Source organism: Mugil cephalus, chromosome 2, assembly GCF_022458985.1.
Source record: "Mugil cephalus isolate CIBA_MC_2020 chromosome 2, CIBA_Mcephalus_1.1, whole genome shotgun sequence".
Lineage (NCBI taxonomy): Eukaryota > Metazoa > Chordata > Actinopteri > Mugiliformes > Mugilidae > Mugil > Mugil cephalus.
Window position 1 is genome coordinate 23,800,001 of NC_061771.1, and position 22,029 is coordinate 23,822,029.

At 40.9% G+C, this 22,029-nt stretch overlaps 3 protein-coding genes across 4 annotated transcripts in view; 2 read left to right on the top strand and 1 right to left on the bottom strand.

The window, feature by feature from the left end:
* Window positions 1-12,116, top strand: part of fam114a1 (family with sequence similarity 114 member A1) — a 13,576-nt gene extending 1,460 nt beyond the window's left edge. The window contains exons 2-13 of one of the 2 annotated variants that reach the window (XM_047577356.1): window positions 319-636; window positions 2,039-2,123; window positions 2,333-2,568; window positions 3,196-3,330; window positions 3,438-3,590; window positions 3,668-3,854; window positions 6,574-6,659; window positions 8,580-8,813; window positions 8,950-9,089; window positions 9,324-9,396; window positions 9,898-9,951; window positions 10,236-12,116. In XM_047577356.1, coding sequence (XP_047433312.1) covers window positions 319-636; window positions 2,039-2,123; window positions 2,333-2,568; window positions 3,196-3,330; window positions 3,438-3,590; window positions 3,668-3,854; window positions 6,574-6,659; window positions 8,580-8,813; window positions 8,950-9,089; window positions 9,324-9,396; window positions 9,898-9,951; window positions 10,236-10,361 — 1,827 coding nt within the window. In that variant the 3' untranslated portion in view covers window positions 10,362-12,116. The remainder of the gene's footprint in view (window positions 1-318; window positions 637-2,038; window positions 2,124-2,332; window positions 2,569-3,195; window positions 3,331-3,437; window positions 3,591-3,667; window positions 3,855-6,573; window positions 6,660-8,579; window positions 8,814-8,949; window positions 9,090-9,323; window positions 9,397-9,897; window positions 9,952-10,235) is intronic. The other variant, XM_047577357.1, reaches the window with a different exon arrangement.
* A 2-nt stretch (window positions 12,117-12,118) lies between these two features.
* LOC125003426 lies at window positions 12,119-19,714 on the bottom strand. Its single transcript, XM_047577361.1, has 10 exons — window positions 19,468-19,714; window positions 18,681-18,947; window positions 17,044-17,373; window positions 16,159-16,269; window positions 16,007-16,060; window positions 14,361-14,396; window positions 14,244-14,282; window positions 14,114-14,152; window positions 13,967-14,014; window positions 12,119-12,246 (listed from the first exon to the last, which is right to left on the bottom strand). Exons 1-10 carry the CDS (start codon window positions 19,553-19,555, stop codon window positions 12,188-12,190), a joined length of 1,071 nt encoding a protein of 356 aa, XP_047433317.1. The 5' UTR covers window positions 19,556-19,714; the 3' UTR covers window positions 12,119-12,187.
* klhl5 (kelch-like family member 5) overlaps window positions 19,713-22,029 on the top strand; it is a 59,340-nt gene continuing 57,023 nt past the window's right edge. The window contains 1 exon segment of the mRNA XM_047577355.1: window positions 19,713-19,861. Within this exon segment, the coding sequence (XP_047433311.1) occupies window positions 19,713-19,861 (149 nt within the window).

Below are 22,029 nucleotides of genomic sequence, written 5' to 3' on the forward strand. Positions count from 1 at the left end.
ACTAAATCTTTCCATTATGCATTATGCATTTTTTATTTTTTTTTAAAAAGTACCTGAGAGACCTGTTGACTTTTGATGTTGTGGGACTTTTAAAATGCATTGTGTTGTGCAGACACAGTTGTCAAAAAACAGCTGTTTTTGACTCTGTTTCAACATAAACTGAATAAAATAACATTCAAGAAAGGGGGATTTAGCACAAGCCTGTTATATTAGACTGAATCTGTGTTGAACTAGCAAAAAAAGTGTTTAGAAAAAGAGAAATTAATAAAAAAATAAATAAATTCTTAATTTTTAAATGAAATCCGTCTTTTCTTCCAGATCACCATGTCCCAGGCCGACCTCTCTGATGCAGACCCCACCCCTCCGCCCGCCCAGCCCCCCATCGCCGACCCAGACCCCCTCCCTCAGGATGTCCCAGCAGCCACCGCGCTGCCTTCGGCCCCCCCGCAGCCCCCTCTCACCCCCGAGGGTTCAGGTCTTCCACGGTCCGCGGAGGAGACGGCCCAGGAGGACCCCGACCCCCAGCCAGGGGGCCAGGCCGACCGACCGGAGCCCCCCGCCGAGGGTCAGGTGACTGAGTGTGACCAACCGGTGAGCCTGGAGCCCGACACGGAGGCTGCAGGGGAGGACGTGGAGGTCTGTAGCTCAACTTTCTCTTCCTGCAGATTGAAGTTGCAAACTGAGGATGCGTTCAAATACAGCGATGTGAGGATGTGCATATATATATTTTTACATATATTATTTATTCAATTATTCCAAAGAGGAAACGTATGAGACAGTTCTCTAGTGGGTTCTTTCAGACTGACTTCTTTATGATTCTGATTGTACTTTCGAATAAATTTTGATCAAATTTTGCCACCAATCTCTACCATGACCCGGATTTTTTTTTTTTTTTTAGTTTTTACTGCTGAATATCAATATTTGAGACCTGACAGTCACATTTTACATCATTAAATATCTGTTTAAAATGGTTACTTAGAAACACCACTGCTGTCTGGAGGATTTAACTTAGTTTGGAGACGCCGACCTCAAAGCAGCATATGCTGTAACACATATATAGAGATAAGAGCCAATGTATCTGTATTTTTAACCAACTATTCACCCAAATTTTATTATCATTGGTGAGCTGAAATGATCAGAAGAAATGCCAAGAACGAAGTAGATCCAGCTTCTCGGTCTTTGTGTCAAGTGACAGACAGAGTTTAGTTTTTTGGGGATTTGGAATCTGTATTAATATCTGAAATAATCAAGGGTCTGTCATCTGTCTCTGGGGATATGAAACTTGTTCCTGTGTTCTAGTGCTTCACGGACCAAATAATTAAGTCACAATGAACTGTGCACACACTACAGGCCAAAAATTTGGAAGCTACTTCAAGTTTCTGTTCACAATCCCTTTCTTAAAAACCAGCATGAGCCCTATGTATTTACTGCTACATGATCAGACTTTGCTTTTATTGATCATTTTACCTTCAGGTGTAATTTAACGTTACTAGAATATTGCTTAACAAAAGACGGGCTTAGTTTTAGGGTCGAGAAGATTTGCAAGAGCCGCAACTTCAGTGCAAAAGTTAAAAAAACAAAAAAACAAATCACAGTTTGCATTTTTCACTTTGGCTTCTGCATACAAATATCCCTCGTATATGCAATGTATGAAAAATAAGGTCACATTTTATGTAATTTAGCTTGTTTTATTTTGAAAGCATTGTTTTTGTGAAAGAAACGTGTTAATATTTGCCAAAATGGTAAATTATCACCTCTTGATTAAAGCCAGAGGAGGTTACATTGAGGAAAGAAAAACTCAAATACATGATAATTATAGTAAAAATGTCTTGTGATAAGTTGCTCTTTATATAATAATCATGTTTATTTTGATGCAAACTTTACCAATGAAACTCTGATCTTATATGTACAAATCTGATGTTACTCCCAAACGTTTGGCCTGTAGTGTATAAACTGTGTGTTTTCTATCATTGTGTGTGTGTGTGTGTGTGTGTGTGTGTGTGTGTGTGTGTGTGTGTGTGTGTGTGTGTGTGTGTAGAAGTCACCCCAGGAGAAAGATAAAGGCTGGGGAGGCTGGAGTTCATGGGGAAAGTCTCTTCTGAGCAGCGCCACCTCCTCCGTGGGTACGTCTTCTGTTTTAACTCGTTTCCCCTCCTGCTCCTGATTCCTCATCTCTGCACTGATTCAGCTTTATTGTCTGCTGTACAGAATAAGAAGAAGTTAATTAACAAATTATGATTAAGGACAAAAACTATAACAGGCAGTTGCTTCTGATAAAAGTCAGCCGAACTCGTCCCTGAAAGTGTTTAACGGCGGCCGTCGCTGTGTGCAGGTCAGAGCTTGACCTCGGTTAAGGCGAAGGCGGGAGAAGCTCTCCGTCTGCAGAGGACCTCGGTGGGAGAGGAGGCGCAGGAAGCGGAGGAGGGAGCGGAGGAGAAGAGCGAGGGAGGAGGTGAAGGCGGAGAGGCCGACGCGTCGAGCTCCGAGGAGTCGTCTCCTGCCGGCGCCGCCGCCGCCGCTTCGGGCAGAGGCGTCTTCTCTACAATCACACACGCCGTGCAGAACACTGTGAGCGGAAAAAAGCAAAACTTCCAAATCAAGTCCCGTTTTTTTTTGGCAAAAATGTTTTGTTTTTTTTAATTTTGTGTGATGCTGTAAAACCCAGAAAGTTATTTTTAAACTTTCTGAGAGTCAAGACCCCAGAGGATTAGTTTCTACATTTAATTAGAGATAAATAAGGACGTAAAACACTTATTTATAGATTCTGTTGGTTTTCAGAAGTGCCGCCCTGTGGTCCCAGGTTCACATCCAGTGATTAGATTTCCAAGCAACGTTTTGTGTGTAGCAAATTAACAGGGCAGTGCATCACGGCAGTAAAATTAAATTAAACCTTAAAGGAAATCCTTGCTGTTCAGTGCTGGAGACATCCTGGAGGATTAATATAGAGTCATTATGACCTGGTGGAGTTAAATTATTTTAACTCCACTGGAGAATAAATACAAGTATATTTTGGTAATATTTGGCAGACTGTAGCAGAAACAATCTATTTAATTACTTAAATAAATAAATGCAAGGATTAATTTAAAATAAATTAGTAAAAATGTTGACTTCCTCACATTATGTGCTATAATGTATTTCATGAAAACATGTTGTGTAGTTTGCGGGACCACTAACGACAGTTTGTCTGCATCTAAGGGCAAGTCAGTGATCAGCGGAGGCCTGGATGCCTTGGAGTTCATTGGAAAGAAAACCATGACCGTTCTTGCGGAGAGTGATCCGGGTTTCAAAAAGACCAAGACCCTGATGCAGAAGACGGCCTCGCTGAGTCAGGTATGAGCGCACGGCACCCACACTCCAGAAAAATGATTCCTCTAAATGTACACACCCGCACTGATGCTGATGTGACACTGTCATTTTTATTTTGAATTTTTTTAAAGATGTTGAAGGAAGCCAAGGAGAAGGAGCGAGCCCGTCTGACTAACCATCCGATCAGCGCTCCCACGGCTCACTACGGTATTCTTTTTGATGACTACCAGGGCTTGTCACACCTCGAGGCTCTGGAGATCCTGTCCAACGAGAGTGAGGCCAAAGTGAGTCGGAAATAAAGAGGAGCTTTTCAGAGAAATTGAAACAGTGGAGTTTTTAAACTCGTATGTCTATTTCCTAGGTTCAAGCCTTCCTCTCCTCCCTGGCGGAAGAGGAGCAGGAGCAGGTGAAGAAGGAGCTGATTCTCATCAAAGAGATTTTCATCAAGCAAGACGAGGAGGAAGGAGGGGAGGAAGGAGGGGAGGAAGGAGGACAGACGAAGGATAACGGTGATCTAAGTTCCCAATTACACTGTTCTACCCCCTTAAGTGAGTGACACAGACCAGATATTGCTGCACCTGCTGGAGGTGGAGGTGGCCCCTGAGCGCCGACCCAGGATCAGGGGGCCTTTGACATGCTGGTGAAGAACCTGGAGCACATTTATCTGAGCTTGTGTTTCACTTTGGTTGAATTTTTATTCAGTTTTTTCGTGCAGAAGATGAAAATAAGGGTTTTTGCTAAGATCCAACAGAGCTGGATACTGGATGTGATCAGACAAGAAAATACTAAATGTCTGAAGACCTCATCTAAAACTCTGAAATATTCATTTAGGACTTTACTCTCTGACTTTAAATATTTAATTAAACAGGGTCCTCAACATTTCTCAGGCCAAACTGATGAAGAGATTAAGTAGGGACCCCCTACCTACTGTATGTGTTCTATATTAAACTCAGCCTAGTGCTATTTATAAATATACATCATTATTATTTTGCATTCAATATTAAGCTATTCAAATAATACACAGATTCAAGTATTCATTTTTTTATTTTAAACATGTGCCGCATTACGTAAACATAAACATATTTACTTACTTGATGCATATATATGTATAATTGACAGAAAAAGAAAATAATTGACAAATTAAAGTTTTAACTTTAAACATAGTTACATGTAGTAAGAACAGTTAAGACATTTTGGCCACTTTCCCCTTTTGTGGGGAACGTGACTCAGTCAGTGTGTAATATGCAGCCTCGTGATTGGCTCAGCAGCGATAGGGGCGGGGCCTACTGTGTACAGGAGACTTAGATTGACAGGTTTGAACTAGCGTGGCGCTCTGTGTGAAACGGTGACTGTTGAAACATAGATAGATAGACAAAAAAACTCTTCTACCTCCCTTTACTAAAATATGTTGGATTCATGTTAATTTGTATTTAAAGAAATTTGTGGGGCGGAAATTAAAAAAAAAAAAAAGAAAATGTCGAACCAACCAAAGATTTTGCGACCCTCCTGCAGTTCCTCCGTGGACCCCCTAGGGGTCCCAGACCCCCTGTTGAAGACCTACGAATTAAAAGATTATATTAATGCATTTGCATATTTTAAATTAAAATTTCAGAGAATAATATAATTTATCATGTGGAGATCTCGATAAAAATGTATGCAATTTTACAAAAATGTCTTCAAAGTCCTCAAAATCCCCTCTGTAAAAATATTTCATAACCAACTAATTACTATTTTATTTTTAATCGGTTTTTCCAATTTATGCATTTAATTTTCGGGAAACGTCTGCAAGTTACATATTGAATTAATTATTACCCAACTTCCACGTTTAAATGGGAATATTGCTGTGAAGTTGTAATAGAAAAAGAACCGTCTTAAAGCAAGTAACGACCCTAACGATGAAGTTTCATCATTACATGTTTAACACACGAGACAAAATTGAATGAATTTTGCAGCCAACTGTTTGTAGTCCGGCCCCTGATGTTGTTCCACAGTCTCTCAGCTCAAGCAGAACCTCGTCACAGATAAAAGGTGACGTGACAGATGGGCTTAACCGGCAACATGATCACTGCTTTCCTGGAAATCGTATAAGTGCAGCGCGTTTTATCCGATCCTGCAACCGCGTCTTAATCACCACATCAGCTCTGACATGTCGCTGTCGGTCTGTGACGTCATGTCTCAGTTGAGGTCAGAAACAGAGAATCAGAGCGGCAGCTGAAGGGTGATTGAGACATTTCATCAGGGAAGAGAGTCAACAGATGTTTGAACTGGAGCTGGAAATCAAATCCATCACAACACAGGTCTTCAATCGGGTATGTGACCCCTAGAGGCTCCGCGGAGGTACTGCAGGGGGGGTCGCAAAATCTTTGGTTGATTAGACATTTTGTATATATTTTTTAAATATTCCCCCACAGATTTTAATTTCTTTGAATACACATTAAAATGAATCCAACATATTTTAGTAAAGGGATAAGCGATAGCTTCATATTGAATGCAAAATGATAATAATAATGTATATTTATAAATAGCCTTAGGCCAAGTTTAATATAGTACACAAATAATAGGTAGGGGGTCCCTACTTATTTTTTTAGTAGTCCCCACTTAGTTTCTCCATCAGTTTGGGGGTCTTTGGCCTGATTTAACTCTTTGCAGAAACCTGGAAACATTCAGTTTTTAAGGAATTTCTTGTTGAATTTCTGTTCTTCTGCATGTGCTAAAGACGTAAAAAAAAAAAGTTCCAGCACAGTAAAACTATGTGTTAAGGCGATGCCAAATTTATGGTTTTAACATACTGATTCTCACCAGCGTCTTGTCACTTCACTTTTTTAAAGGTTCAGTATGAACTCATGACAGACTCCTGCAGGCGACGTCACAGCAACGCACGGTTCAAAGGCGTCTTTTTACCTGGAGGGTTGAACACGGTCCCTGATCCAGTGTTGGCGTTCAGGGGCCACTGACGTACAGCTTTCACATCACAGACTCGAGAAAATTCCAACAGTAACAATCCATCAGATCAAGGCACAGAATCTGCATGTGTGCCTTGAATGTTGAGCCCTGCCTGTGATTTAGATACAGGAGCTTGAAAATTTGTCTGGCATGAAAACAAAAATCAGCCCAGCACCGTAATCGTGATCTCAGCATGGGAGGAAATCAACACATTACTGACATGTGGTGCTAGTCTGCATGTTGCATCAATGACTTTGACTTCTGTGTTGTGTAAATGGGAGTAAACTGACATGATGTGTGTGTGTGTCTGTGTGTTTTTCACAGCTGCGGACGGCGAGGAGTTTGTGAGCGTTCTCACCGAGCTGCTGTTTGAACTTCACGTTGCTGCCACTCCGGACAAACTCAACAAGGTCACACATGCAGAAAACAATTTAAATTATAGTATTTGTTAAATTTTGGATTAACTGGTTGGTCAGTCTCCTAAGAACAAGGTGCCCAAAAACGTTTTAAATTTTTTTTAGTACAGTCAGTTTAAATCAGAATAATCTATGTTATTGTTTAGTGGGATGTAAATATGGAGAGGTAGCTACTAAATGCTCTTAATGCTATATTAGGATTTATCTTAACATATCAAAGCATATAATGCATATAATGGGAAAAACATTGCATTCACCCATTAACTTTTGATGAACATCCAGTTCCTCAAACGTCCCCATAAACATCCATGTTAGAATGTAGGCATAAACACATTGACAGCCTAGTATTAAAAAAGATAAGTAATGCTTTGGTCTTTAAAGGTAATATCCACATTAATGACAACTGTATGGGGTTATATCCTAAAACATAGTTCTTCAACAGGGGGTCTGTACCCCCTAGGGGGTCTGTGGAGGTACTGCAGAGGGGTCGCAAAATCTTTGGTTGATTAGACATTTATTTTATTTTTTTTTTAATTTTCCCACACAAATTTAAATGTCTTTAAATACACATTAACATTAATCCAATATATTTTAGTAAAGGGATAAGGGATAGCTTAATACTGAATGCAAAATGATAATATTAATGTATATTCATAAATAGCACTAGGCCGAGTTTAATATAGAACTCATATATAATAGGTAAGTGGACCTTACTTATCCTCTCCATCAGTTTGGGGTCCTTGGCCTGAAAAACGTTGAAGACCCCTGTCCTAAAACCTAAAACTATGCATGTATAGGGATGTGGCCTCCCTGAAGGACAGGTGGGTTATGTGACAGCTGTTTTTGAATTAGTCATGAGTTAACCTCCCGAGACCCCACATCCTCATATGGGGACATGAAGTTTTAGGTTTGTAGCATCTTATTCTGCTTCATTTAGACTTTTATCTTCATAACTAGATTCTAGTTGGTGTAAAAACATGACAGTGGTCATTTCAGCGAATTCATTCCGCAGCATAAAATTTCATACTTGAAACTTGTTTATTTAATAAGCATATTATTAACTTTTCTAGTTTAATATGAAAGGCAAATTCTATTAATAGTAACCAGCTATAACTTTGCTAATTAGCAAGTACTTGATTGAGGAACTTCATTTTTGCTTTTGCACAGCCATGTTCAGACATGAAAATTAACACATTTTGTTACATATTGGTGACTTGTTATAATATTGGGTGAAATAATCCCAGTGGCCACATATGAGGACACAATTTCTTCCAAAAACTACTTAATGTTCAAAGATAATGTTTAGTTTTTATAGCTCTCAGGTCCTACTGATCCCAAATAAAGAGAAATGGGGAAATAAGAAACGCATACCAAACTAAAGCTCAGGTCTCAGGAAGTTAAGCAGAGACAACTAAAGCCAAGATGGAAATGATTTGTGCCACCCATACTCCCTAACCTGTTTCAGAACCACTCATGAGGAAATCTATGAGCAATATCCCAGAGAGTTTGTCCATCTCTATATAAAATCAGCCCTGTTTCTGTTGGCTGCTTTTCAACAGATACTTAAGGCGACAAGTCCAACAATAAGTGGATTTCATTAGGAAGTAAAGTAAAATTGATCATCACAAAATTAAATATTGACAAAAAACATCCCTCATGTCCATTTTAAGAGTTCTGCATACTTAAAAAAGTACATACATGTTCAATATGCAGTATATAAAAACTCAGCCACTCTTCCCTCCTGCCGTCTTAGAGGTAATATAAAAGTTATCACCTTTGAAGTCCTGCATAATTACATCCACATATACAGATCTGACATTACCATAGAAGCATGTACATGCATCTAATTAGCATACATCAGGATGGCCATCTCTCGCTATGCGGGGCTGATGGGTGGTAATTATTCATCTCCAGGCTCGGATGAGGGCCCACGATTGGGTGAGCGAGGTTGAGCAGCCTGTCACTACGGAGACAGTTGGCAGGGAAACGCAGGACCAGCCGGGAGGAGAGAAGAGAAAGGAGGAGGAAGAGGAGGAGGAGAAGAAAGATGGAGAGGAGCACGGGGAGAAGATGAAGAGCGAGGGGGAGGAGACGGAGGGAGGAGAGGAGGAAAAGAAGGCTGGAGAGAGCGACCCCAGATCTGTGGAGGTGAAGTCAACTCAGCAACTTTTGGTTTAAAAAAAATTAAATTTAATCACCTCCCTCCCCTGCTGCCACCTGCTCATTTGATCTGATCGGAAGTTATTCTGCGTGTGCTCGTCTTCGTCCCCCCTCCCGTCCTCAGGTTGTCTACCTTTCATCGGTGGGCAGTTTGGCAGAAGTGACGGCGCGTAGTATCGAGCAGCTCCACAAGGTGGCGGAGCTCATCCTCCACGGCCAGGACCTGGAGAAACCAGCCAGAGAACAGGCACACATCCTCACCAGGTGAGAGGACATGAATCTGTTTACACAGCTGTTTAGCAGCTCATTAAATCCTCACAATGTGTGGAGAAGATGCGGAGTTAGGTTAAACCAAGGATTAGTGTGTGCTTCTGATTGATCGTTTTCAGACCATCAAGAGGAAACTGTTTGAGTTTAAGGAGCACAACTCTGAAAACATGTGTTTTTTTTTTTTTTTTTGCGTAAACTGAATCCATATTATCTTTTTTATTATTCCAGGTTGACTTGTGCCATGTGTAAGGAGGTGGACTGTTTAGCCAAGAAATTCTCTGCTACGCTGCTTCTCGTCGGGGTAGGTGATAATAGGAACCAGTCCTATGCTTTCTTTATCTCTTAGCCCCACTTTGCTTCCTCTTCCTTGAAATAAGTAAATAAAGGTTAATAAAGACTAAATAGTCTGCTGTAACAGCTGCGGATTTTCTGTTTTCTGAAAAGTAAACTCAAAAGATGAATAAATTGTAAATTTGCTTTTAGCCGTGGATAAATTTAAGAATCTAATGAGTATTTACAGCAACATGTCAGTGTGTATAAAGAAACATGTCCCACTCAGTAGTTTATAGCTCAGGTGTAGCATCAGATTTATCGGGCACTGGCTCTGGGGGAAATATTTATTGTGTAGGATCAGTTTTATCCTTGTTGTTTTATGTTAACAACAAGACATTTATGTTTTATGTTTGTCTTTGTACTTGTGTTTTCCCACCAATGCGATCCATTCCTGATCCATACGCTGGAGTTGACTGATTTTACATTGATCTCATTGTTAATGATCTCATTGTTGCCGTCTCTCTTTCAGGGCCAGAGGAAGGCGGAGGAGTTGAATCCACTGGTGGATAGTGTCCTGCTGGAGGTGAGATTTGTCCTCTAACCATCAGGCTTTTATAATGATGTAGCGGTTTCAGCCGCTAGAAATTTGCTGCTGGGAAGTCAGGAGAGACCTGATGTAAGCAACTTAAATCACGCTTGATTTATAATAATGTATGCACTGCTGTAACTGCTGCTGCATACGTAAGTGTACTCTACTTCTTTGTGCACTATATAAAAAAAAATAATAATAAACTATCCTCTGTGTGCATCCACCTCAATCTGATTAAACATATACCGGCGATGAAACTGCATCTTTGTTGTCTGCAGGGCTCCAACAGCACCAACTACATCCAGAATGCACTTCAGCTGCTGCTGCCCGTCCTGCAGATCTCCCACATCCAGAGCCAACGCTGCCGAGCCGCCACAGAGGAGGCAGCACAGATACAGCACTAACACACACACTACTACTACCACGACTCACTCACCCGCTTGTCTTAATATATCTGTTGTTGTACAGTAAACAATAGGGAATAGATATTCCAGATTAAGTGCTTTTATCAACATTAAGTGCCATATAGTAGGAGCAGACAGACTGTATTGTTATATATACATTTATATATATATATATATATACAGAGAGAGAGAGAATATAATCTTGAAGATAGCAATTTAATTATCGGTAGAGACGACCCACATGCAGGTCGTACGCGTGTCTCCTTCACCTCGTATCCACGAATGTTACTTCGTCTGTTTTGCTGATGATGTTTTGCTTTAAGGAATCAAACAGTGTTTTTCGAGCTCAGTGTGTAACAAACAACGATGTTTCTGCGTCGCCTCCAACAGCTGAACCAAAAAACTGAAAATGACTGATTGTACAGAAAGGGAAGCGCTCTGCGTTAACGTGTGAGAAGCTTAACTTTGCACCTTTTTTTGCTCCTTTTTGTTTCAGTAGGAAAATGACTAACGCTAGTGGAGCATTTATTTTGTGGCTTAAATCTGGTTCGAGATAGACGCCAGTATTAGTGATTATTCACGGTTGATCATGGTGATTTCTTATGTGTTATGTTTTTTTTGTTTATGTTAAATTATATGAAGCAACACTACCTTATATTTCATCCTGTTTGGTAAACAAACACATTTTCATACTTTTGTGTAGAATAAAGGGCGTAATGTGGGCAAATGAATCTCTAATTATGTTTAAATGTAGGAATAGTCGTAGAGTAGGTCATACCTGCACTGGGAATAATGTGGAATATAATATTAATAATATTAATAATATTAATCTTTAAATGAAAAAGTGTAATTTCATTCAGATTTCCGTTAGAGCTGATTTTGAGAGCACTTTGTGGGTTAGTAGCCTCGTACAGAGCAACATTATCGTCCAACTGTAGTTGTGCTTCCAAGTAATTAAACTGCTTTATGATTCATGGCAGCAGCAAAATATACATGTTCGCCCAGAACTTACTGAACAATGAGCTAATATTCACTACAAAGCACCGTAGAGCCACACATTTGCAGGTTCAAATCATTACCGCTATCGTCTTTTGTATTTGGCATCCTGCACCACGTCATCTGCTTACAATATAGAACAGAATAGTCTTTTATTGCCATTGTATATGTAATACAACGAAATTGATAGGATACATACACATACAAACATTATTAAATGCAGTGCTTCCCCCTGTTTCCAGTATTTATGCTAAGCTAAGCTATGCTAAGCTAACTGGTTGCTCTTGCGTTCCATTTTTTTCATATTTTCCTCCCGATTAAAATCTTTCATCCGGTAACTCATCGCCTCGATCTACATTTATACGCCTCTTACTCCCCAGACGTATCGAGCAGTCCTGCAGCTCTCTGTCTGTTTCCTCTGAATATATGGCTCAGCCGGTTCGCCCCCTGCACACATTTATTTAGATCTGGATTCCTCTCCTTTACTTCTGCTTTTCCCATTTTAGAGATGCATTGATGTGGGCGAGAAAAGCCATTAAGCCGAAGAAAATATCATTCAGTCCAGTCAAAAGGTTTTGGCTGCTTTCAGCTGTAACCAGATGGAGTAAGGCTGTTTGCGTCTGCTGTGGAATACAAAGTGACTCGTACTGCAGATAAAGAAATGTCCAAATCATACGTGGATGATGTATTAAATCTGTCTTCTAATCAAGTGCCCAAAGACTGAAGATGAAATGTGGACAATAAACAAGTTTAACCATCGCTGGGGTGTGTCAGACATTTTTATTTTCACGGTGAAGTCGATACAGTCGCTTCTGATCATTTACGTGATCCTACGGCTGCTCCTCTGTGACCGAGGAGGTGGAGGAATGGGCTCGATGGTGGAGATTTGCTTCAGACAAACAAGGAAAGAAATAAAGGCAATTAACACATGTGGTGTTTAATTTTCTGATGCAGTTCATTCTTTCAGGCTTAAACCAGACTGATTCTCCTGTACGATAACAATGACTAGACGTATGGTGCACAGAAAATAACATTACAATCGAGTGACATATATTTTTACTTTAAGGTGCCCTGTGGAGTGTTTGAATGCTTGAATGCTCAGTTTGAGAGGATTTGTGTTAATGTGAATAGAAAGCTGGATTTATTTTGCTCATTTCTATATTTTTATGCTAAGACTCCATAGAGTTAAAGAAAAAAAATCATTGTTTATTTCATACTGCCGGATTTGCAGCCCCTCGGTTCACCCTCTACTTGGGGGAAAAAAAGAAAAAAAGGTGACATTAGCTCTGAGTTTTTTAAAGCTCCCTCCTTTAAAGCCCGCTCTCTTCTGATGGACAGGAAGCCTGTAGCCTTTGAAGGAGGAGTGAACGGTAGAAACGTCTGCAGCTACAAGAATTACAACGAGACGCCTCTCGCTACCTCCTCGTTGTGTGACGTAAGGATTCATTCTTTAAATTGCAAGTTGTACTATATGAGAATGAATGTTTTTCTATCTGTACCTTTGTTACTAGCGGTACATGCACTAAGTTTGTCTGCTATCAGCAGACCTACTATATTTGTTCCATATTAAACTCCGTAGTGCTATTTATAAATATGCATTATTATCATTTTGCATTCAGTATTAAGCTAATCAAATAATAAACAGGTTCTAATGTTATTTTATGTATTTATTTTTTTCATTTCAAACATGCGCTGTAGTGTCGCTGTGCAACTAACATAAACATAAACACACCTGACTGGTAACTAAATGTAATAGGGACATTGAATCGGCTGATTCTGAGTTGACTGATGGGAGTGAGCTGCACTGTTAGCTTCTCTTCTGCTAATATTGCAGCGTGCATCTGGGATTTCACCTGGGGACTGAACGGGCTCTCGGCCAATTGCGGAGAACCTGACGTGATTCATGATTGGCTCAGCAGTGATAGGGGCGGGTTCTACTGTGTACAGGAGGAGGGGGGATATTTTTAAAAAATATATAAAAAATATCCAATCAACCAAAGATTTTGCGACCTTCCTGCAGTACCTCCGCGGACCCACTAGGGGTCGCATGTTGAAGACCTTTGCGTTAAACTACTGCACAGTGTCTCCCTGGAACCTTGTTAATTCCTATGCTGGAGTACGTTAAATGCCTTTAATACAAACGAAGTAAAATGGCAGCAAGTGCGTACGTTTACGGAGACGACTGGAGTTCGTCGGTGCAGGCAGATAACGTGTAAATAAATATGTGACAAGCTGACAGAAATATTTAAAGACTTGGTCTGAAGCTGTGCTCTTTTACACCGTGTTTATCTCATAGTTTGAATCATCTCATTGCTGTTCATGTTCAATAGGAACGTCCACCACTGTAACATTTTATATTGTATGGAAAAAAGTCACAGTATGTCCCATTCAAATGTTAAGAGATAAGCTTTACGAATGGTTTCTGATTTCATCTCGTCTGTTAGAACTCATGAAAGAAACACACCGGATCGTGTGCACGTTTTAGTTATTCTTTGAATGTATCATTTTGCTTCTTAACAGAGTTATTTCTGTTTGTGCTCATCTGTGGTGACAAACAAATCACACGGTGACTTTTCCCCTTTCAGACTGGTATGATTGCTCCAGTTTACCTGTATAGCAGTGGTCGACATTTCCATCCAGCAGAGTTTCTATGTCATCTGAAAAATCGGAGGAGAGGACACATGGAAACTCACAGAAACGGTAATAATGTTGTAATCAGGCTAATTTTTTCAGAGTGAGTGGGAGTGTGTCCTTACTTTGACTGTCAACTTCAGGAATAGGTGAGAGAATGGTTCCTTGAATAAAAAAAGAAAAAGTTATCAGTGGAGTGAAACAGCTGATCGATCACATAATTTAAATTGATTACGTTTGCATTCAGGAACCAACCTGTCCACGACCGAAACCCATGCGAGTGGATCTCTCTCCCTGTTGGTCAATAACAAACTGTTATTAAGATAATATAACATGTCAAAAATATGAAATAAATATTGTTGTGAAATGTACCGTTGGGAGTGATCGTCTCTGTTTGCTTCTCACGGTCTAGAATGAAATAAGATCAGAAACATACAGTGTGCATCAGACATAGTCGCCAGGAAGCGGAGTGAATCATTAAGTCTGTGTCTACATCCTACATCCTACACGTCCTACTTCTGAGAAGTGACAGTCAGCTGTGCTTCACAGAAAGTCATGACACAACTGTGACGCGATAAGAAATATTAGGAAACCATTCAGGTTAACTGCCTAATTATCTTTGGAGATCTTTTCTGGTTTACGATAAGAATGGGCCGATCTTTATATCTATAGATCATGAACTTACAGAGTGAGGCACTATGTTGGTTGTAATATTGCCTCGTCTTTTATACGAGAAAGTAATCTGTCATAATCCAGGAGCAGGAAGACGTGTAAAACAGCTGCAGAACGAGAGACGGTCTGACTCAGTTTCACTCTCACTTTTGCAAATTTTGATACTCTTTGTGCACCCGGTGGTTTCTGATATCATTTGCCAGTGTGTATATAAAAGATGGATGGAGTCATCGGGGCTGAAAAGTGTAATGCCAGAAATAGGCACTAGGCGCTGGCTTCAGAGTAGCCTCCAACGTACTCTGATTCAAGTGTTGTCATGAAATACCAAGCCAGTGTTTTTTTTTTTCCTTTTTCTTTTATTTCCCACGAGTCATTATGACATTATTAGCTAAATTAGGCACACTGATCAGAAGCGAAACCATTTGAGTGCATGTCTGGTTTGACTGATTTCTGATGTTTTCTCAGTCAGATTTAACCTCCTGAGACCCCGCGTCCTCATATGGGGACATTAAGTTTTAGGTTTGTGGCAGATTATTCTGCTTGATTTAATTGTTTATCCTTTCATTTCAGCGGATTCATTCTGCAGACGGTCGCATAACAAAAGTGGACAAGGTACGAAACCTCATCACATTTTACAATTGAGACTTGTTCATTTATGCTTCTTAACTTTTAATATCGTTCAATATGACATGCAAATTCTATCAATGGTAACCAGCTGTAACGTAGCTAATTAGCAAGTACTCAATTGAGGACGTTGGGACTTCATTATTTGCAATTCTGATTTTGCGCAGCCACGTTCAGACGTGAAAATGAACAGTTTTATATTTTGTACTTTATTATAATATTGAAATAGTGAAATGATCCCTGTGTCGACACATGGGGATGTGATTTTTTTCAAAAACAACTTTCAGTTCAGAGGCGAAGCTTAGTTTTTATAGTTCTTAGGTCCGAGTAATCACAAATAAGAGAAATGGAGAGATTAAAAACACATAGCAAACAAAAGGTCAGGTCTCGGGAGGTTAACCTTCACTTGTCACTTCCCCTAAATACTTTTGGACTCAAGGTTTCTAAACAGCGGTCTACAAACCAGCGTGGGATAACACTGTGGCTATGTCGACCATCAAACAGGGTCCGCGTTTTACTTAAATTCTGATATTTGTCTTTTTATTTTGTGTTTTTATGCATAGCGGAGATCTCCTAACTGATCATTACAAAATACTCTAATCACCACGAGTTTAACAAGAGATGTGAGAAAGAGTCTTTGTGGCTGTTAGAAATCAAAGTAAGAGGAGCAGAAAATGTCTTTTGTGTTGTGTGAATTTCAGACACACATTTTACTCGTTTACCGTTTAACTGCTGAACCGAGGTGTTGTAACCAGCCTGACGCAGTCTGCACTTGCCTAACAAAGAGAACAAACATTTTCATGTCAGCTGCAAAAAAAAAAAAAAAAAGCAAAAAAAAAGCGACTTCTAGTTCTGTGGTTTTTCTGTGTCTTACTGCTCAACCGTTTTCCCCAGTAGATTTGTCCAATCACGACCGTGACTGTCGTCAGCAGCACCAGGCCCAGCAGAGCCAACCAGACCGCCCTGAACACACACCGCCACTCGTCTGTGGGAACAAACAGACAGATCGAGTTTAGATTGAACGGCGCTAGAGCTCAAATAGCCCAAATGATTAGCGGTTTGGTTAACACCATGCCAAACTCTTGAGGGAAATGGAAAGAGATATGCGAGTGAGTTGATAAGTTCGTCGCCAGATATGAAGATGTGACAAGTGACGGAATCAGACGAGGGTAGTGATAACAGGAAGCAAAGACGCAGAGAGGAGTAAGAGTTGAGAAAAACAAGATGAAGATCAGATAATGCAGAGGAGTGAAGGGAAACGTCTGGTGGAAATGAGGGGGGTGAAAAATTGCAGGATGGATTTCCAGCTTCAATCACACGCACTGGAAAATATGACAGAGTCATAGCTTTGAGCATCGGGGAGAGTTGGAGAGCAGAACAGAAAGAAAACAAGCCAAAATCAATACAGGCGTGGAGGTACAGTAGTTTAAGCTGTGCTGTAGTCTTGAGAAGACCATGCAGCACTGAGGTTGGGGTGAGTGAGGTGGGGGGGCTAAATCAAAAAGCAGAGATTGGAGTCCAGGGAAGATGAACCAGAGGAAATGTGCTCTATTGAAAAAAATGACTCTCCATTGTGGTGGACCTTAAGAGAGAGAGAGAGGGGGGCCTCTCCGAATGAAATGAAAACCGATCGCCTAATTTCCTTGTCTCCCATTGTTCCTTCCTCTCTCTGTCTCCTATCACACCTTACAGCGAAAGCCACGCTGGCTGGACACATGGGGGAACAAAGGAAGTGCAGCTCCCTCATCCCGACACCAACCTTTCTCCGTCCGTTTCCATGGCAGCTTCCCCTTTGCTGTTGCAGTCAAAACTGTTTGACTGGCGAGCCAAAGGAGACAGCGGCTTTGATTGGCCGATTCAGACGCCGGCAGGAGAGGGAGACAGCAGAAGAATGCCTCGCTCCGTCCCTCATCATCACCCTTCTCCCTCGACGGCGCCACCTCCTCCACCTCCTCCACCTCCACCTCCTCCTCCTCAGGTGGGTGTAGGCGTAAGGAGCTGTGATTACTGTGGCCATACAAGGTGAGATTCAGGGTCTCCGCGTCGCTGAGTTGGATCTCGACTGACACCTCCAGATAAAACTCGGGAGCTGTGGATGGATGATGGACAGACAGTGATGAACGCACTGATGGGAGACAGAGGCCTGAAACGAACCACTGGTATTTAATTAAACAATAAAGGAGAGTCTGCAGCCATGCTAGCTCTATGTGAGGCTGCGATTAGAGCTAAAAGCTAACTAAGCCGCTAAAGCTTAGCTGGCGTAATGATACGACGTGAATTAAAGCTAAACGAGAGTCTTAAGCCGAGGTGATCATTTCTCTTGGGAAGAGTCGCCACTCTGTTGTTTCACAGGACTACAGAAAGTGAAAGGAATTTCAGTTTTGCAAACTGTGCAAATCTTTGGCTGGATACAGGCCTCCGCCACAGAAGGGCTGTGCCAATTTTTTTTTTTTTTTTTTTTTTTTTAGGTTAAGCCGTTAATTAGCTCAGGTTTATCTAATCTACTGCCAATAATTAGAGACCGCAACATCCATCAGGATGTGACGCAGGCGGGGAGCCAAAGCCAAAATGTCATTATTGGATTAGATAATAAACCAAATTAATAAACAGTACATGGAAATTCAAAGGATGAACATGACTGTGATTCAACCTCTGGATGCCACGAATGTCAAATTCAGCAGCTGCTAGCGTGATATTTGACATGAGATCATTGACACTGAACCAGGTAAAAACTTTAATCGTAACATGTGCAAAACCTGAAGATCTTTGGCTGGATACAGGCCTCCGCTGCAAAAGGGCTGAGACATTTTAGTTTGTTTTTTTTTTAGGTTAAGCCGTCAACGTTCATTAACTCATGTTCATCTAATCTACTGTCAATAATTAGAGATTACAACATCCATCAGGATGTGATGCAGACGGGAAGCCAAAGCCAAAACGAAACAGCTTCTTTCTGGATTAAAATTTCATTATTAAATTAATTAATAAACCAAACTGACAAACGCTAGATGGAAATTCACGAGATGAATTGACGATTATTCAACCTCTGGATGCCATGAAAGTCAAATTCAGCAGCTGCTAGCGTGATATTATAATTTGAGGGGAAGACTAAATTTAAAACCTCTTTGTGCCTGCACAATAAAAATTTTAAAAAAAGATGGAGGACCTAAATATGTCTAAATATACATGTGTATGAGGATGTGAGAAGAAAAAAAAACACAGGAAGGAATAAACACAGGAATTAATAAGAAAGGGTAGGATTAACTAAGCGTAAGGCTTCTCAGGTACAACTGTGCAAATGTTGCTTTCTTCGTTAAGTTTTCTTTGTATTACATGTTTGAATTGACGTGAGATTCACACTGAACCAGGCGAAAACTTTCACCTTAACCCCGTTAGTACCTGAAGATGAGATATTGCTGTACATCTGCGCCATGTCCATGTCTGTTTCACACACGAACAAGCTCACGTTTTTGCCAAGTCCGTCTGATGTTTGGTTATCCTGTGCGCAGGCCTGCTCCCACATTTCTCTGTAAGGGGCCTGGGTAGGGTCGCACATATCCTGTCCTTTAACTGCAGCATTTCCAGTCCTCCCATCTCGCTCCCTCTTCACCTGGTTCCCTTGTCGGCAGGGTCGGTAGGGGAGGCAGATGAGATTCACCTTTGACACTGAAAAGGATGAAGGGAGGGACGTTCAGAAGCAGGCGTGATAGTGGAGCAACGACAAAAGTGCTTGAAGTCAGAAATCAGAGGAAGAGCTCAAAATGGAAGGTATTGAGACAGAAAGAGAAAGAAAAAGCACCGATGGCAAACGCGAGCATCAGGACAAAAAGGTTAGAGCGAGGTGCTCTTATAAAGAACGTCGTTCGCAGGGCAACGTGACGTGGAAGCGCTTTCAAAGCGGCCGCCAGTCAGCGGCGTTTGAAGCTATGTTTTTGTCTGATCTTTATCTCTAAAAGAACAACAGACAGTGCCAGAGTGAGCCAACATAAAGAGGAAGTCACAGAATAAAGTTCACTTCGCCTAGAGCTCAACTTCAGTTTTAAACATCTTTAAAAACTGAGCCGACTTGAAGATTTGGCCCCTTTTTGAAGAACTTAATCAAGTGAAATGACGTGTGTTGACACACACACACACACACACAGACGGAAAGGACAAATGTCCACCTGAAGCCACTTAGATGACCCACCTCTGTATGACGTGAAGAATTCTGGGAGGCATATGATGAAGGCGAGGATCACGAGCAGGAGAAGCTTAGTCACGGCTGCCCTTGTCATCTCTGAAGCACAAGATCACACAAACACACTTGTTCTCTCAGGCATGACTTGTGGCTCGTGTCCTTCCCCCGTCGGGTTTTTTAAACCCGCATGTGTGCTCTCACACGGCACCTCTGCCCATCGCAGTGGCCCCCTGGTCGAAGTCTGGTCGTAACTCATGTGCATGAGGCGGGCGACGGCGCAGAAGAGACACATGTACACAACACGATGCGGCTTCACTTCCTACATTACACTTCCTGTCATTTGCTCAGAAAGCGTGAGAAATGGAGAGCCGCAGGGACAACAAAGAGTGTCTGTCAGCAGAACGTAAGTAGAAACGCCGTGTTTGGGTAGATGTGCTGTTAAGCGTGGGGACGCGGCTGCTTTTCAGACTTAGCCGAACTATATTAATTAATGTACATCCTGAGTGGTTTGCAACGTAGACACAGAGGATAATGTGGTTTAGGAGTGTGTGAGAAAACCAGACAACCAGATCCTTCTTTACACGTGAAAAATAAAGTGGAAATGATTTGTGGTGTGTCAATGGCAAAAACAGCACATGGTTTAGTACTAGTCAAAGCATGTTAATAAAAACATGCTGTATAAGAGATATATATAAACAGTCAACCCACAAACAAATGAAGAGGTTAAAATAAAGCTAAATTCAAAGTGGCTCTGTGGTTACGACTGATGCCTCTCAGCACGAAGGTCAAGGTTTGACTTGGGTCTTTCTGGGTGGACTTTGCATGTTCTCCCTGTGTCTACACGGGTTTTCTCCAGGTACTTCGGTTTTCTCCCACAAAGACGGACCTCCTTGCTGTCTATGTGTTAGCCCTGCGATAGGCTGGCGACCTGTCCTGGGTGAACCCCGCCTTTCACCTGATGACAGCTGGGATAGGAACCAGCAACCCCCCGCGACCCTAATGAGGATAAGCAGCGGTAGAAGATAGGATGAGAAGGAAAAACAGGCACAGTCTGGGCCAGCCTACAATACGCTGAGGAAAACTGTTCCAGGGTTTAGGGGCTGCAGCATGATGGAGTCATACTTTACATAAAGCGCACTTTATGTATGTCACGTACATACTTTACTTGCATAGAGCCAGTGATGGGAGGCCAGTACAGTTTGCATGTTCTTGTAAAATGATGAGCTGCAGCGTTCTGCACCAAGGAAGTGACACAGGCGTGGGTAACACCAGCACAGAGGGCGTTAAAAGCAGTCAGGATGCTGCTAAATTGTAGTAGCTGCTCCACTTTGCACAGAATAACTGCACAAGCATTAGTTTGGTTTAACCTCTAGGGATGCTATTTTACATTTGTTTTAACCTGTTTTTCCTCATAGTTAGGACCCATTACCTCCCAGTTATGAGAAATTATTTTATTTATTTTTTACCTCATAGTATTGGCTTTACATTTAATAGTCCATGCTGCTATGTTTATGTTTATGTAAAGTAAGTTTCCCAATGTTTGAGGACTATGGATGGACATTAGCTTCTTGCTACATCCGCCATATTGAAGCAACATCATATATTTGTACCAAGTGTTTCCACTGTCCTCACCGAATGAGCGAATACATAAATGAATCATTTTTATAATTTCTAATTGACACTGACTAGTAAAGACAACATGTTTTCTCATTTTATGAGAAAGGTGACATAGATAGATAGATAGATAGATAGATAGATAGATAGATAGATAGATAGATAGATAGACTATGTCATAATTACAAGATTAAAAGTTATAAACAATTAGAACGTTTCTCGTCATTGTGAGAAAATATCCACAGATCTGTTTTATATCCTAAACTCTTCGGAAAAACATTTTTTTTTTTTTGTTTGTTTGTTTTTTAAAGTTCGGTCTGATCTCTGCTGGCTGTTTAGTGCAGCTCAGATTTTTACGGTTGGGTTCCCAGGAGCCATTTATCTTGGCGGACCTGGGACGGCTCAGACAAACACACACTCTCAAGCCCACAATCGCAGCGATGAGTGTAGCTGGCAGGTGGAAGCCTTATCTCCGCTCCACAGCAGCTTTCCTCTCTCAGGACTCAGTCGGCAGCTTATAGAGGAGGAGAGAAGCTGCCAGAACTAATAATGATTAAAAAAAAAAAAAAAAAATCACTTTCTGCTGCTTTTATGAAAATCAAAGCTGCCACACAGGTGGAGCGTTTCCAAATATTTAACAGCGTGGAGTAGAATGTACCGCCTCACTACCTGGGATTGATAATAGAAATATGCACATCTGTACAGTGTGTGTGTGTGTGTTCAGTCGGTTTAAATATAACAAATTAATTACAGGTAAGATGGCGGAGAGTCTTTTTTTATTATTATTATTTATTTAAATGTATTTAAATTAATGAAATAAAAAGCAAAGCCAATCATTTTATTAAAGGGCAACACTGAAACCAGAAGAAAGTACAAATAACATTATTTTGAGAATAACAGGTCAAGTTGGGAGTATAAATTCTTTCATTGTATCTCGAGGAAGGAATATATAATAAT

Excerpts from the sequence above, each read along its gene's own strand:
- LOC125003426 (XM_047577361.1), bottom strand. The coding sequence starts at position 19,555 with ATGACAAGGGCAGCCGTGACTAAGCTTCTCCTGCTCGTGATCCTCGCC. Across the intron at positions 16,270-17,043 it reads ATGGAAACGGACGGAGAAAG|ACGAGTGGCGGTGTGTGTTC; the intron begins GTTGGTGTCGGG and ends TTGTTCCCACAG. Across the intron at positions 12,247-13,966 it reads TGTCGACCACTGCTATACAG|CAAATCTCCACCATCGAGCC; the intron begins GTAAACTGGAGC and ends GTTTGTCTGAAG.